Below are 15779 nucleotides of genomic sequence, written 5' to 3'. Positions count from 1 at the left end.
TGCCTGGTCCCTCCCTACCTTTGCCATCCTCAACACACAGCCCAGCCTGCATCCCCCTTCTGTAGGCACTGTTGGGGGGCAGAAGGGACAGGGCCACCCCCACTCCTGATGGTGAGGGGCAGCTGGGGTGAGACAGGTTGAGAGCAGCGTATCTGGCAGTTAGGCTTCTCCTGAGACATCCGAATTTCTTGCCTACAATGACAAATATGTGGGTGGTTCCCAACCTCCTGCTCTGTAAAAGCAGGATTTGTCTTGCTTGTGTGGTTTTTTCATAGCTTTTGAGGGGTTATTTTTGTTGTTGTTGTTGTAGCTATTCATCTGGGTGCAGTGTTCATTCTTGGTTTTAGCCCCCTTGCCCAGGTTTCGGGGAATGGGGGGCGGGAGAAAAGCCTTGTGAGTGGCACAGGAGCCATCATTTTGCCTCATCTCCTGTGCCACTGTGCCACCATAGCAGCAAAGCTGTCGCCATCCCAAATTTCCAGCCAGTGACTCTCCTGTTAGGCAGTGTTTGTAGGGGAGAGCAGAGGCTGTGCTGCAAGATGCCCTTGCTGCTGGCAAAGCTGAGTGCATCCTGCCCTGTTTTGTATTTTCCCCTCAGCGTCCTCCAAGTCTGCTCAGGAAACCAAGCTGGAGTTTATGGAGTTTAGTTAGCACAGAGCTCAGTAGCGTGCTGACACCAAATCCAGGAGCCCACAAAGGTCTGCTTGCCAGCACCGAGTCAGGGGGCTGCCCCCCGTTAGCCAGCCAGGGGCAGGAGGAGAGGGTGAGCACAGGAGGGGGGGTGAATGCATCCAGCAGCAGAGCAAACCCTCCTGAGAGTTTCCCTGGGGACTCCAGCCCCCTTGAAGTAACCAGTAAATAAACGTGGTGCAAAAATACATCTCTCCCTAGTTATTTACAGCTCGCCTCCAGGGTGTTGCTGACCGTCACTGGGCTGAGTCTGGGCACTGCCTGCCCCTGAGTTCAGGGGAGGCAGGTGCTTTTCCAGCCCTCCCAGAGTGTGTTCCTTTATCAGCATGAATTCATAGTTCTAGCTTGCTGAAGCTGCAGAGAGCGTGAGTTTCTTGTCTGAATATTGGGTTGAATTTTGCAGCCCATGCCCTGTAAATAATTATAACCATCCCTTCTTGCTTCAAGGAAATCTGCGTAGGTCTGTGAATGGGGTACCTAGTGAGACTAGACCTGTGTGCAGAGCACTTTCAGACAGACAACTTCTCAGTCTTTTCAGTAAAAATGACAGACAAATGCTTCTCCCTGTAATCTTTTTCCCAGTCTCCTGTGGTAACTTCCTCAGCCATCTGAGATTATGATTTTCTTCCAATTACGAGCGTGATGTGTTTTGTCACCGCTTGACAACATCTGCCATGTGCAGACAAAACCAGGTGGCTGATCTGGAGATGGCCAAAATAAAGAAGGGGAAAAAACATTAGTTGATGCCAGAAATAACAGTAATAATAGTGCATATGGAATTTGTATTGCGATCCAAGCAGCCCAATTAATTAAAAGGGAAGAGAAGAGCCCTTGAATATGCGGGCTCAGCAGGTGCCAGGCTGTGCCCTCCCCTAGGAGCTCTGCCCTGTATCTGGAGGTGGCTGCGGGACCTCGTGTTGCTCGGTGCTGTACTCTTGAAAGCATGTTTGTTTCTTTCTGTGCGTCTGCATGCCTCCCACCTAGCAACCCTGTTCTGTGTCTCCTCCCCAGGGGCAACCCTCCTGCCAGGGACCGAGCCCACAGTGGACACGGTGTCAGTGCAGCCCATCCCAGCCTACTGGTATTACGTTATTGCCGCCGGAGGTGCTGTTGTGGTGCTGGTCTCCGTCGCGCTGGCCCTTGTGCTCCACTACCACCGGTTCCGCTATGCGGCCAAGAAGAGTGATCACTCCATCACCTACAAAACCTCCCACTATGCCAACGGGGCCCCTGTGGCCGTGGAGCCCACCCTAACCATAAAACTAGAGCAAGACCCCAGCTTGCGCTGCTGAGAGCCGAACAGGAACGAGAAAGCAGACAAAACACAAAACAGACAGACAGACAAAAACTAAGACTTTGAATACGTTGCCTCAGTTTTGCACTTTTTTCCTTACCTAGCATACGTGTGAACTCTTAGATATCTCCATCCCTTCTCCATCCCCCAGCCCTCCCCGAATCTTTTACAAACTCTAAACTAATGCTGCATCTTGGATCGCCAGAAGAGACACACCACCCCTTCACTTCAGAAGTGAACGCTCCCTTTCTATTACTTTTCAAGGATACTTGGGGTGTCAGGTGGGGGGATATTTTGTTTTGTTGTGTTTGTTTGGAGAGTAATTTTTTTTTAATTGGTCAGCTTCTTTGGGTTTCGGGGGTTTTTTCTCCTCCCAGTAGGCAACCTGCAAGGGAACCTGATGGCGAGCCTGGAAGCTTGTGTGTGAGGGTCATGTGCATGTGTGCTAAAACCTGCGTGTGTGAGCATGCACAGGACTGCGTGTGTCTGACTGACTGAATGTATATTTAGAAACAGCCCCTTTTTAATTTGCTTGTTGTTGCTTCTACTTGCACAGGGAATGCTTTTAGTTTTGTTTTTGTTGTTGTTGTTGTTGTTAATTTTCCCTCCTTCCCACCTTCTCTCTGGAAGGTCTGGGACGTGTTTATGGTGGATGCCCTGATTCGTTTACTTGGGGAAGAGAGCAATGCTTTTTTGTTGCCTTATCTAGCTTTGGCTGGGTTTCTTGTTTGATAGTGTTAATGTCTTGGGTGCAAATTGAGAAGAGGCCAGGCTGGACAGTAGGAATGTCCACCTCAGATGGCTAGAAGAATCCAGAGAGATTCATAGATGTTAAAAAAGTAAGATCTCTCAGTTTTATTCTTTCTGCAGCCAACATGATAACACAGCCATTGTTTGGAAGAGGGAGGGGAAGTCCTCCTCTTCCCCCACCTGCAAGTGAATCTATTTAAAGTTGCCTTATATCAGAGAAGCTCATAATGAATGTTTTGTTTGTATCTGTTAAAGCCAGCCTTAGGGTAACACTAGACTTCAGCAGGTCTTAGTGGATGCTAAATACTGTAGTTTCTTGAGAATTGAAGGTTTGTTTATTTATTTAATTATCCTCTGGGTGCTGATGGTTTTGCTTTTACATGGGGAAAGGGGGAAAGGGCTCCTCCTTGTCTCTCTGCTAGAAAAGTTCAAGGAACAAGTATAGTTCCCCTTTCTGGGTTTGTTTTTTTTTTTTCCTTCTGCCCAATCCATAGCTGCTGAATCATAAAAATTGCCCGTTGACTTTCCAGAATGTCAGTTTTGCATTTGCTAATGTTCTGCTTCTTAGAGTGCCAGTAACATCTAGCAAGCCAAGCCCAGCTATTGCTGCTGCTTTAACTGGGGAGGCGAGGAGGAGTCTCCACAGCCTCCTACTGTTGAATGGCCCAGCGTATTGTAGTGGAAATGCCTTATATAAATTACTGAATGATGACATGCAAAAGTGGTTTGAATTGTTAACCCTAATCTGTTTGCAGGCAAAAAAGTACCTCCAGTGAGCAAGGTTCTCCGTCTTGTTTGTGTCCATCTGTAATGACTGATCAGATTCCGTCTCCCCTTCTAAACTTGCTAGTGCCCATCCCTCCTTTGCCCATTAATATTGCATAAAATGAATCAAGATGAGCAGCTCTGTTAACTTCCATGCAGTCTTGAGCTGCCTTTTGTTCTGAGAAAAGAAGTAGAAATACTAACTGTGCTGAAGTGGTATTGGCCCCTGTTGCAGCATAACCCTATCCCCAGGGGATGTCTGTCGATGGGGGTGTCACTCTATCCCCCTCCTTGCCTTAATTCATGCAGCCAGTTTCAGTTCCCCATGCTGGTTTCACAGCAGATTTCAGTGGGATCCTCTCAGCTGCAGCAGCTAGTGTCTAAAACAAGCAGGGAGTTCAGAAAAAGCCCAGGGTGATGGGCACATGAGGCATGGTGGGTGCTTGGGGCACCACTGCACACGGGCCTGGCTCCCACAGGGTTTTTGAGTGCAGCAGGGACATGTGGGACATGCCTGTCCCACAGGACCACAACAGACCTGGGAAGCTCCTGCCACCTGGAAGGCAGTGTCGTTGAAAGGTCCCTGGAGAGGGGCTTCCAGGACCTGGGTGCTTTCACCATGAGCCTCCTCATCACACAGCACTGGTGTTGCAGCACATCTGGTTTGGGATGTAGAATGCCATCCCCTTTAGTCAGCTGCGAATTAAAACAGATGTGAAATACTGGCATGGGTTTGCTGCATTTTCAGGTCAGCCCAAGCCATGTCAGCAGATGATATCCCATTTCCAAAGTCCGTTCAGTCTCCCTAGTTCAGATGATTCTCACTTTGACCAGGTTCACCCCCACATGCTTAGCCAAGTGTGCATTGATGTGTCAGAAAGGAGAATGTGGTACCCTGTCTTTCAAACCAAAATCACCAAAGACAAAACAGAAGGTCACTTCAAGATTTTTACTCCCAATTTTCCCCTGTTCCTTGAGCCCTGACATCCCCAGCGTTGCCCAGTTGCCTGTGTGTGAAAAATATCTTGTGGAAATTTGAAATTCTTTGAAGATGTATTGTGTGGAATGTAATAAAATGATGATATTTTTATACAAATATCTGGGGTTTTTCTTTCTTCTTCCTTTGCTAATGAGTATGCTGTTGGTTGAAGCAAAGCAGAGTTTCAAAATTCTTTGGAGCATCAGGGCTAGTCCTTTTAGCCAAGTGAAGCTCCAGTTCCTGCGTGTAGACCCAGCTCTCAGCAGCACAGCTGCTGTGTGCTCCCTGCCTCACTGCACTCAGGATTGGGCCATTAATAGCAGCTTTTAGATCCATTACATTTGTACCAGTCCTTACGGGAGTTTTGGGAGGCTGGACTGACTCTTGGGATTTTTTGGGGATTTCACCAGTGCTGCCTAAGTGCTAAACTGCTCAGTGTGATTATGCAGAATTTCTCCAGCTGGGGCCCCTGGAGACAGGACATCCAACTTTCCAGGGTCCCTGGGGCTGGCCTGGCTGCCAGCTCAGCTGAGCCGCACACTCCAGCCTTGAGCTCAGCAAAAGATGGGTAAGCCATTACCAAAATTAATAATGGAAACAGCATGCTTTCCTCTTCTGTGCAATCCCAGTTTCTGTATGTCAGACTGTGCAGGGGACCTGTTTGGGAGTGGCCCAGCTGCCACAGCACGGCGTGTTTGGACAGGTGTATGTCCCCTGCTTTCCCTCCACCTGAGTCCTCCCAGCTTGTTACAGGGACTTCTGCTGCAGCAGTTCTGCTTCCCATCTTCCCTAGGCGCACCTTTCACCCCTTCAGCAGAGTCAGCAGCATCACATTTCATGTGAAATATATTTTGCTGCCAGTTTGAGAGGTTTTTCCTTCCCTCCTTCATTTATTTTCCCTCTCTCATATTCTTTACCCTGGCATAAACCTCAGCTTTGCAATGAAACTTCCTGACTTTACTAGGAATTCAGGCCATCAAAAAAAAAAAAAAAAAATTCAGATGTGATTCCCTCACACTGGCTATTCAAACACAAGCGAAGCTGAGGACCCATGCTGCTTTTTTGGGAGAGGGCTTTTTTTTCCCTGTAATTGTACAGCAAAGCAAATTACGCTCGTAATTTGCATTTTGTACACTTCAGCGACTGTTCAAGCAAAATTCAAAACAAATATGCACATGTGAAAAACAGGGAGGGAGAGATTGACTGATGGCTTCCCAACAAGGAAGAAAAAAATTCTGTTAAGTAAACAGACGAAAAGGGAGAAATCGTTCAGGATTAATTATTCCGTACGTGCACCACAGACAGATTGGCCAGAGAGTTGGGTGCTGCTCAGGCTGCAGCACATCCTAGGGAAGAAAACAGCTAAAATTAGCATGCTTTGTTTAAGGAAATAAATACAGCTTCTTGTGATTTTGATGCAAACTCTTCTGCCAGTATTTTTATTTAAGTGTCTACTTAAAAAAAAGAGGAAAACTTTCTGGGGGAGCAGTGGGGGCTCTATTTTTCAGGGAATAGCATTTTGTCCTGTGTGTGTCATGGGGAGGCTTCAGGCGTGGCTCCCTGGTGGTATGGGCTGTGATGGTGTCAATCTTTTTATTTTATCTCTACAGCTGGTGTTGTGTTGAAGGCGCAGACGGGAGTCCATGGGCACTCTCAGTGAGCACTGGGGCAAAGACAGCGCCTAAGGGGGATGTGAGAGAGGGAGCACTGACCTGGCAAAGCAAAGGGCGCTGTGGGAAAGGCTGTGCTGTGCCTTGGCAATGTCAGCGTGCCCGAGATGGCCGCTCGAGCAGGCAGGCTGCAGAGCTCATTCACCAGCCCAGGGACTGGCCGCACAGTTGGGTCAGCCTCCTGCCGGGGCAGGCGCCTGCAGGATGACACTTGGCACAGGAGCCCCGGAGCTGCCTGCCCCCCGGGCTGCGGGCACGAGGTTGGCTTTTCCTGGCCCGGTGGAAACGCCTCTGCTGCCGCGTGCAAGGGAACGAGGTAGAAAGCAGGCTGTGCATGGGGTTATGTTTGGATTTTTGTCCCTCTAGAAACCCTGTGAAAACCTACTGACCTTGCCAGGGCCAGTCTCCACTCACCCCGAGCCGGGCGCGCAGACAGCAGGCGAGGCCCCGAGGCGAGCTTGGAGAGCCGCTTGGCTTTCCGCCACAGCTCCTCCATCAGTGGCTTTGGCGGCTCTTAGCAGAGACTGCAGGCGTGACTGCCAATTTGAGGAATCGTGTCGTTAGCCACTGCACTGTAAAAACAAACAGCAACACCGGGGAGGGTGATAAACATACCAGGACGTCTCAGGGCTGCCAGCTTCTCCCCCAGCTCCGAGCCCTTGCGTGGCGGCAGCGGGGCACGGTGCCGCCCTTGTGCAGAAGAGTCGCTCGGTTTGGGGTAGGTGAGCTGAGCGTGGAGCACAGAAGCTGCATGTCAGCTCCTTACCTGAGTAGTCCAGAGCTAAGACAGAGGGAGAACGAGAGGATTACGCTGTGTAATGCCACAGTCACGCCGTACACACGCGTGCCACCGCCACGGCTTCCCTGGCCTGGTGCCGCTGCTGAGGAGAGGTGCAGAAGCAGGGCTGGAGAAAGGGGTCAGGCTGCCAGCAGGGGATGTGTCTGCAGCAGGGAGGGTTTGGCAGGGTGCTCATTTTGGGTAGCCACCTTGGCCATCTGCCATGCGTGCAGCAGGGCCAGGTTGCCACACGTCCGAGGACAGCCCCAGGGCTGGAAATAGCTGCCTGCTCATGGCCACAGCGAGCACCCGGCTGGCTCCATGTCTCCAAGTGCTTTTCATGGGGGGTCTTCACCTGCCAGCCATACTTTCCCACCTTACCTTTATATGGGAAGCCCAAGGAGTGCAAGAGGCTCATCCATGCCCCCGGTTTGACAGTGGTTCTGTGGTGGTCTGAGGTGTGCCCAGTTGGTCACCACCAGCGCAGCCCGAAGGCAATCTGAGCATAAGGGTCCAGCGGTTCCTGCACTGCAGAGGGAGGCCTGGCCAAGGAGTGGCAGCTTGTTTGCTTTCTTTAATGCTCAACTGTAGCCAAAGCACTGTTTTAATTTGAAATTTGGCAGGGATTTATCTCTTCTGTAAACTAAATTAGTCCTGTGTTTCTGGAGGAGTGGGAAGGAGAGAAGTGAGGTGGATTTTCAGCTGGAAATAGAGCAATGGGGGATTCAGAGGGAGTGTTCCTGCCTGGAGCCTGTGCTGCTGCTTTGAGAAGTGCTTCTCCACTTACCAAGGGTGGGAGGTGTCACCCCCAGCCCCCAGGGCTCCCAGCCAGAGGAGCAGCGCCGCCAAGCAGAGCGGTGTCAAGGCGAGGCCACGGCGGCTGCTCTGCCGTGTCAAAACAAAATGATGTGTGTTGGAGTCGCACTATTGCTGTGGAGAGAAAAGGACTGGGAATGAGCAAAGAGAGAAAAGCAAGGATGAGAGTGGAGCCGGAGCTCTGTCTCTGCCAAGACTGGGAAATGGCAATTTCTGACCCCGTTTTCCTGGCTTTGGCTGTATTTAATGTTTCAGACCCTCATGGGCACTTGTTTGGCAGCAGAGCAGCGGCGTGCCTCCTACGCTCCCTTCACTGGGCAGGGTAGCACTGCCCAAGAGGGATGTTGCAGCAGCAGGAGAGAGGGGTGAGCATGTAGCTGGCTGCCCTCGAGTCCTTTCCACAGTGGGGAAACAACCATGTGCTGCTCATTTTTCCCCCAAACCAGCAGTTTGTTTTTCTTCCTCCTACACACTCTGCTTGTTTGTCCCAGCAGGCACAGCCACAGATATTACTGGGAATGAAAGACTGTAGGGAGCAGATCTCACAAAGCACCCATCACCTGGTGCATCGCTTTCAGCCCCAGAGGTTGTGGACCTCTGCAGAAAGTGCGGAGCAGGAGCACAGGGATGGTGGGAGTCCATCCTGGGTGCTCTCCAGCCCAGGCTATCCTGTGCCAAAGTGGCTGCAGGCAATAATAAGATCTGAAAATTGCTGCAAGTTTGATATATTGTTTGGGAAAGGCACCTCCTGCTGAGAGGCTAATTTTGTTCAGCCAGAAAGACTCCAAGAGGCACCACAGATAATCTGCAAATTCCTGTGTGTAGAGAGAGATGCCAGGTGATAGAGCTCTGCCCCAGGGTGATTGAGCTCTCCCCAGCCACCTGGCAGGAGGCACCACCTGATGCCTGGACTTAAACCAGACAAAGTCAGGCTAGAAGGACACAGCAATTTTTTTTATTCTTGACATTGTCATTTGCCTTGGAAGAATGTGTCCGGGTTCCAGCAATCAGGGCTGGGTTTTCTCTCCAAAGCAATAGCTCTTGGCTTGGTGTGGAGGTCTCTGCCAGAGGTGGTGGTGCTGCTGTAAGCTGTGCAGGAGGGCTGGCATCCAGCACCTGTGGTGGTGGGAAGTATGTGCCAGGCCATAAGACACGCTGAGCTCAGCTTTGGAGAGGTGAGCTGCCTTGGGGAGGCTTGGAGAACTTTCCTGCAAGAGGCATGTGTATGTCTGGTGGGACACCAGAGAACCTTGTCCGCTCTCCTGACCCCCTCATCCTCCCTGGTACAATCCCTCCCACCCCAGCTGCTATTTTAAAACAGATGTATTCTGAAACTCTTTAATCTCTGAAAATACTAATTCTCCTGCTCTCCCTCCATGTGAGGTCATACAAACATGGCACTTAAATCAGCCCTTGTCTGATTAGAATTTTATCTTTCTTTTTTCAGGCCCCATAAATTAGCCTTTTAGCTGGCAGTGCTCTCAGATCCAACAGATAACAGCCTTTCTTGGCATCCGGCTGTTTCAGCATCATTGCTAATATCATCTTTCGGCCGTGACTGGCTAGGTGCTCACAGGCATCATTTGGCACACAGGCTTTAAAAATGGCTTTTCACTCAGGAGAAATCATTCCTCATACTTAATTACACTTTCCTCCGAACTTTCTTGACTACCTTTCTCCAGAATATTTTTTCCCTTTTAAAATACAAGGTAAATTGTGCCTGAAATCTGCCCTTTAAGGAAGCAGTTTCCCACAACACAGAGCGATGCATGTTTCTCCCATTTTGCCCACCAGCTTGCAGGGCTTTTCTGGGGACCACTTTCTAAGGGAGTTGCCTTCTCTGGCCTGCTCCACTTCTTACAGTATTGCTGAGACTTGTCCCAAAGGAGCCTAACTGATGACAAACAGCAGGCTAGATTCTGTGACAGGCTAGATTCTAAATCATCTCCACTAGGAACTGAACTGAGACCACCAGCTTCAATTCCCACAGACACCCACACAGCCTGAGCTGATTCAGTTAATGACTCGAGAAGCCCCAGTATGGAAAAAGAAGTGTCGAATTATATTTTTCTAAAGCTTTCTAGAGGGTGTAAAGCCCTGTGTGATAACATAAAATCGAATAGCAATGAAATGGCATGTGGGGAACTGAAGAATGAGGGCCTGAGGAGGAAGGAAAATGGGCAAATAGGAAGTTATCATTTAAGCAGGACTTAAGAGCTGTATTAAATGCATGGGGAATCGAGCAAATCACTAGAAGAGTAAACAGATTCTGGACTGGGCTTTTCATATAAATGTTCTTTCTTTTCAAGTTTTCCCAGTGCTCCTTCCTTTCAGGCTGGAAGTACTGGTGTTCTTTTGAAAGTGTTGATTAACCAATACTTTTTTATTTCTGGCTTTTCCCTCAAGGTTACCCTGGGAAATTACAAAAGGATCAAATTGCTAGCTTGTTCTCACACAAAATTTAGAGCAGCTACAATATGGAATGTCAGATGACTTCCAACAGCCTTTCTCCATACACGGACTCCTTGGGCAGATTGTCATCTAATTTTGACCTCTGCTCATCTTTGAGCAGCACACAGTTTCTGTGGGTTTGTGTGGATGACACGGATGGCAAATCTCAATGCTTGTCTTCCAGTGGGTGACTAGCATTTCAGACGTCTCCGTGTGTGAACTGCTTTGCAAGGTATTTTTCCACATGTTTGGTTCTAAATGTTTGCAAGAGGCCCTCAGGCAGTTCTCCCAGCCCTAAGATGTTGCCATCTGGGCCTGTCAGTTCGAGAACTGTTGAGAAATCATGTGAACTCGTCGCTAAAGTGAGGATTTACAGAAGGCAGTGTGCACCTGTGTTTCTTCGACGAGGTACCAGCAGCCTTGAGTCAGCTTAACTACCTGACTCACTGAATGCAGAACTCATTGGCAGGAGGGGCAAGTGTTGGGCTGTGAGCCTTCCTGTTGCCAGGTTCACTTGTAAATTCAAAGACATCCCTTAATTCTTTGGTGCAGATACAATTCTGCCTGGAGAACGAGAAGCTATCATTAATAACAGCAGAGGATCACTGCTGTCAGGGGTCAGGTGGTGTTGGGGCAGCGTGGCTTTCAGCAGAGACCCCACTCTGGAAGAGAACCTTGGAATGTTGCTGGCATGGATTGCCTGACACAGTTGTCTGGCATAGCAAAAAAGTGTACTTGACAATTCAGGAGGCCTTTTCAAGTCCTAAATATCCATGCAAATATGCGGAAATATTCTTTTATAAGGTTTTGAATAATTTCTTTGCATGTGGCTTTTTAGGTACAAGTTACAATCTTTAGTTTTGGTTGTTTGTTAGTAACCTCTCTAAACCCTTCTTGCCATTTTGGCATAAGACATAAAGTAATCTTGGTTCCAACCACAACTACTTCCAAGGTGTGACTTCTATCACTTTCTAGTCCCTGATTTTTTGCATTCCTGATCATTTCAAGACACCTTCTCAGTTGAGGACCCCAAGTTACAGTCAGCTTTGAAAACTCTTCGCAGATTGAAATGAAAAGACATTTTCTTTTGGAAAAGTGGAAAAGAGCCATGGTAACTGTACGCAGAGAAAATGATAGGAAGACTGCACAGCAAAATAGCGCATTTCTGCTCAGACTGGAATATGTGCATTTGGTTACTAGTCCTTGGTCTGAGCTGAACAATAGAAAGAAATATCACCACTAAATGGAATTTGGATCAAGGAAATGTTAACATAAGGGCCTAGGTATGGACACCCATTTGCCGCTCTCTCCATTTCAACCAGCTTTTGCATTAAAACATATAATGAAGATACATAAATTCCTCAAATTACTGTAAATTTATCTGAAACCCAAAGAGGAACTGGGTCATTGGAGCTCTATATCCAGTTAGACATATGGGAAAAGATGAAAAGTAGAGTGTGTGCTAAATGGATCCAGCATTATTGGCAAGTAATGACAGGCACTAAGATCCTATTCAAAGCTATAAGGGTAATACCCAGGAGCATGTTAATAGTGAATTATGGCCATTATGGAGGCACCAGTGACAATATTTTAATGCTATTCTGGTTTCTTTGCTTTTCACTCACTCTCTTTTCTCCTTAAAAACTGGTGATTTAGTGGTTATGAAATGTGACATAGTGTGAAGACCCTCTTCTCTCAAGCATGCAAGAGTCTTCGTTGACTTTTGCCAAGGGAAGAAGATAAAGAGTTCCTCCTCCTTCCACGAGGAAGAGCCTTGTAGTATTTTAACAATCACTTTCTTCTGGCTTGTCTTACAATGATGCCCCCAGAAGGCCATTTTCAACAAACAGTGCTTCCCATTTTGTTGTTCTAGTGAACTTCCCAAGAATGGAGGATGACTTCCCAAGCTCTGAGCAAGACTTTGAAGACAACGATGATTCAGGTTTGTATCCAAATGCCACATGGACAGTTCAGCTGTGGCAACTTGCATTTCAGTATCAGATGCTAAGATTACTCACAAACCTCAGCTTTAGTGGTGTTAGGAGCAAGAACACGCTTGAGAACGTACATTGAAGTGGTGGCTTAGTGTTCAAAGGCATTGGTTTCCTTTTCCTGTTTTCCTTTTTCAACAGCCAGCAACCTTGCAAAGTCAATGTATTGAATTTGTGTTAGGACAGGTGAAACTGATCTTTTTAGCATTTAGCTGCTTGCATGGCATTTTGACTTGTAAATGAAGAAAATTAAGTCTGTGGCCTGTGACAGATTGATTCCATAGTTTTGAACCTAGTGGCAGTGGAAGGGCCAGAGTTCCAGTGGGTGCAAAATGCTTGCATGCTGTGTCAATAGTCTGATGTCTGAAAATGAACCAGGGTGCCCTACTTCTTTGGTAGTGTGGTATTTCACCTTATATCTCGACCTGGGTTAATGAATCCTGCTGAGATATTCCTAGATATATATATATATAACTCTTGTAAAGCCATCACAGCTCCAAGTGAGAAATGTATAAAGGTGAGGGGGGGAATAAAAAGTGATCCCTGGATAATAAGTGCCCGTTCCACTGCAGATTACTTTGGATCGGATAGGAACGACACACTGTTCTCTACTAACTCTCCAGGAACCCCGAAGCTGGACAAAGAGAAAAGCTGGCTATACACCCTGGATCCCATCCTGGTGACCATTATAGCAATGAGCTCCCTCGGTGTCCTCCTTGGGGCCATCTGCGCTGGTCTGCTCCTCTACTGCACGTGCTCGTACGCCGGGCTGTCCTCGCGGAGCTCCACCACGCTGGAGAACTACAACTTTGAACTGTACGATGGCATCAAGCACAAGGTGAAGATGAACCACCAGAAGTGCTGCTCGGAGGCCTGATGGGTGCCTGGGGATCACCCTTTGGCATTGTGCCCGGTGAGGTGGGCTGGCAGGGGGGTACATTTTTGCTGTTTTCTATGGGAACTGAATGCCATAACAGGGAATGAGGGGAGCAGGAGTGAGGGGAGCCACTGCTCCTGCCACCAGGTCTTGCTGCCGGGTCACACTGCACCAAGACCGAGTGGCTTTCCTGCAAACCAGACTGTGCCGGGCGAGGGGGGACTGAGCCCCTTGTTTGTTGGTTCATCTTCATTTTCTGCTGATGTGAGTGGCTGGGATGTGGTGAGGGAGCCTGGTTTAACTTTTGGATGTGAGAAACTAAATGTTGATTGTTATTTCCCACCTCCTTCCTCTGGTAAGTTACTGAGAAGGCTGAGGGATTTCTTTAGAAATAACACACATACACATGGAGCCCCTGTCCATTTTAGACTCCGTCCAGATATCATTCTAGGGATTTGTGCACTTCACACTAAGAACAGGAAGCTGTAGTTTGCAGTCCTGAAAATGGAAGCATGTTGTTACCTTCAACTTTCCCTCTGGTAGCAGGGGAAAGGTGGGATACTGGCTTTACTGTCAACAGTAACAGCAGCGCTTTCTGAAAACATTAAGAAAGAAAATAGAAGGGAAACCCTATGTGTAGAAGCACCTCTTTGAGAGAAGCTGAAGAGCCTTAAAGTGATTTGTGAATAAGAGCCATTTATTAAATCCAGATCTTTGACTGCAAAAGCTGAGGCCTTCGTCAGGAAGGCCTTCATTTGAATCTCCCACCCCTCTTGAGCCTGCCATTTTTCTTTTTGCTATAATGAGAAAACTTCAGCAAAAAAAAAAGATAGAGCCTCTCAGGTTGCTGGCGCTTAGGCAATGGCTTTGGGAAGGGGGCTTCACTTGGGGTTTGACTTGAGGTACAGTGCTGAGGCCTCTCCACAGTGCCAGGAAGGGAAAATGAACAGGAAGGAGGCTGGAACCATGCCCACAGCCCTGGGGAGCCTGGCCATGGGGCCCGGGGGCACTCCCTCACCTTCCTGGTGCTCCAGTTCTCCCTGGAGCTGGGGGGTGTGAGCTGGTGCCATCAGCACTGCTGGAACAAACAGCTGCCACTACAACCCCTTTGGAGCAAAACTGTGCTGCTCCTGATCAGTAGCAAAGACCCCGAGATCTATCTATGAGCTGTGGTTTTGGGTTTGTTTTTGTTTTGTTTTGGTTTGTTTTTTTTCGTTTACTTTGAACAAGTGCCTTAGAAGTATTTTCCTCCAGCTGATGATCAGTGCTGTAGCAAACAGCAAGTGAGGCCTTCATCCTCCCCCACAAAATGCTCTTCTTCACCACTCTTTGCTGGTTAGAGCCCAGCAGAAATCTGGTCCTTCTACTTTCAAATGGTCTGGCTACACTGTGTGGCAGCTGGTACCTCTCCACTTAACCAGTGTGCTATGGGAGAGGAGTGTTATGAAACATCTGAATGGAGAAAAAGAGTTGAAATGCTGAACCCCAAACCAATGCCTTCATTTCCAGTTCAGTACAGATGGATCACCTCTATCAGCTTGCCCATAAATAAATAAGAAACCTTTCTGTCACACTAGGTTTGCTTTTCCAGGGGCTCTATGGTAATACCTGGCATGTCCTGATTTTTACATTTTACCTGGCAAGTAGTTTGGGTTGGGGATGGCATTATTTTCCTCACCAACTACGACTGACAAAGGTGTGATATGTTGTGAAGCTCAGCCCTACAGACACATCATGCAGGAGTCCAGGTTTTGGGCACACCCTCTGGAGAGGAGATGAGCACGGACACATGAGCAGTGCCACAACTGCTCCCTGGTACTGTGGGAATAGGAACATTTGTCTGCTGTTTCATGAAGAGCTCCTTCAGACAATAAGATTTTAGGAAGAAAAGCCCTTCCCTGCTGTAAGAAAGGTACACGTGTGCTGGGGGAGCAGATACAGCAGCTGCGTCATCAGAACATCCACGGCTCGTACACTCACGCAGAGATGCACACACAAAGGACTTCACTTCTTTAATTCACACTGTGCACCCGACAAAACCAGCAGTAAATGTGTCTCTGATTCTCCTTTCGAGTCACCTTATTTCTTCTGGCATTTTTCACAGACAAATTCCACAGGGGAGTTATTTTACTGTACAAAAGAAACAGAGGCAGGGAGAGGAAATGTACCAGACCATTTCAAAGCTGAATTGCTGCTGCTCAATGATTTTATCCCCTTGAAATCATCAGAGAGGGGAAGGATGAATGGAAAAGGACCATACAGTAGAAAAGCCAACTTAGGCAAACAATAGGCGAAAATATATAATTAAAAAGGTGATGTTATGGTGTCTAGTAGGCGTACAGAGAGAAGAGTTCATATATACATATATTCAGAAATAGTGTGTTTGCACACGCACGTGAATTCTCTGTATGTATCGTGTATGTGACTTATTCCGTGGGACTGACTCGTGTTAATGTATCTCTTGATCTGGGGCAGGAGAGTACTGCTGACCTTGGCACTAAGGTGGCACGGGCCCAGCGAAGCGCCCAGCCCACGTGTCCCGCTGGCCCCTGGCAGCTGGGGCAGAGCTCACGTGTGAGCTCGCCAGGCGAGAAAAGGCCGATAATGCTGCACAGCCAATACCTCACTTACCTCTGCCAGGTGCTTGACTGCTCTGTGGAAAACTGTGTTTGATTGTAACTTCAACAGGGAGGGGGAGAAAGTCATCAGTGCGTTCAG

At 48.2% G+C, this 15779-nt stretch overlaps 2 protein-coding genes across 2 annotated transcripts in view; both read left to right on the top strand.

The window, feature by feature from the left end:
- LOC134047167 (neuropilin-2-like) overlaps positions 1–2000 on the top strand; it is a 74084-nt gene extending 72084 nt beyond the window's left edge. The window contains exon 16 of the mRNA XM_062498130.1: positions 1702–2000. Within this exon, the coding sequence (XP_062354114.1) occupies positions 1702–1982 (281 nt within the window). The 3' untranslated portion in view covers positions 1983–2000. The remainder of the gene's footprint in view (positions 1–1701) is intronic.
- A 201-nt stretch (positions 2001–2201) lies between these two features.
- On the top strand, positions 2202–14182 carry LOC134047168 (neuropilin-2-like). Its single transcript, XM_062498131.1, has 3 exons — positions 2202–2265; positions 12067–12135; positions 12808–14182. The coding sequence occupies exons 2-3, from the start codon at positions 12081–12083 to the stop codon at positions 13059–13061; spliced, it is 309 nt and encodes a 102-aa protein (XP_062354115.1). The 5' UTR covers positions 2202–2265; positions 12067–12080; the 3' UTR covers positions 13062–14182.
- Positions 14183–15779: the final 1597 nt, after the last annotated feature.

The sequence above is a fragment of the Cinclus cinclus genome, chromosome 9 (genome assembly GCF_963662255.1).
Source record: "Cinclus cinclus chromosome 9, bCinCin1.1, whole genome shotgun sequence".
Lineage (NCBI taxonomy): Eukaryota > Metazoa > Chordata > Aves > Passeriformes > Cinclidae > Cinclus > Cinclus cinclus.
Note: the sequence above shows the minus strand (reverse complement) of the source record. Positions and strands in the feature narration are given on the sequence as shown.

Coding starts and splice junctions, on each gene's coding strand:
- LOC134047168 (XM_062498131.1), top strand. CDS start 12,081: ATGGAGGATGACTTCCCAAGCTCTGAGCAAGACTTTGAAGACAACGAT. Junction 12,136..12,807: donor TGAAGACAACGATGATTCAG/GTTTGTATCCAA, acceptor CTAACTCTCCAG/GAACCCCGAAGCTGGACAAA.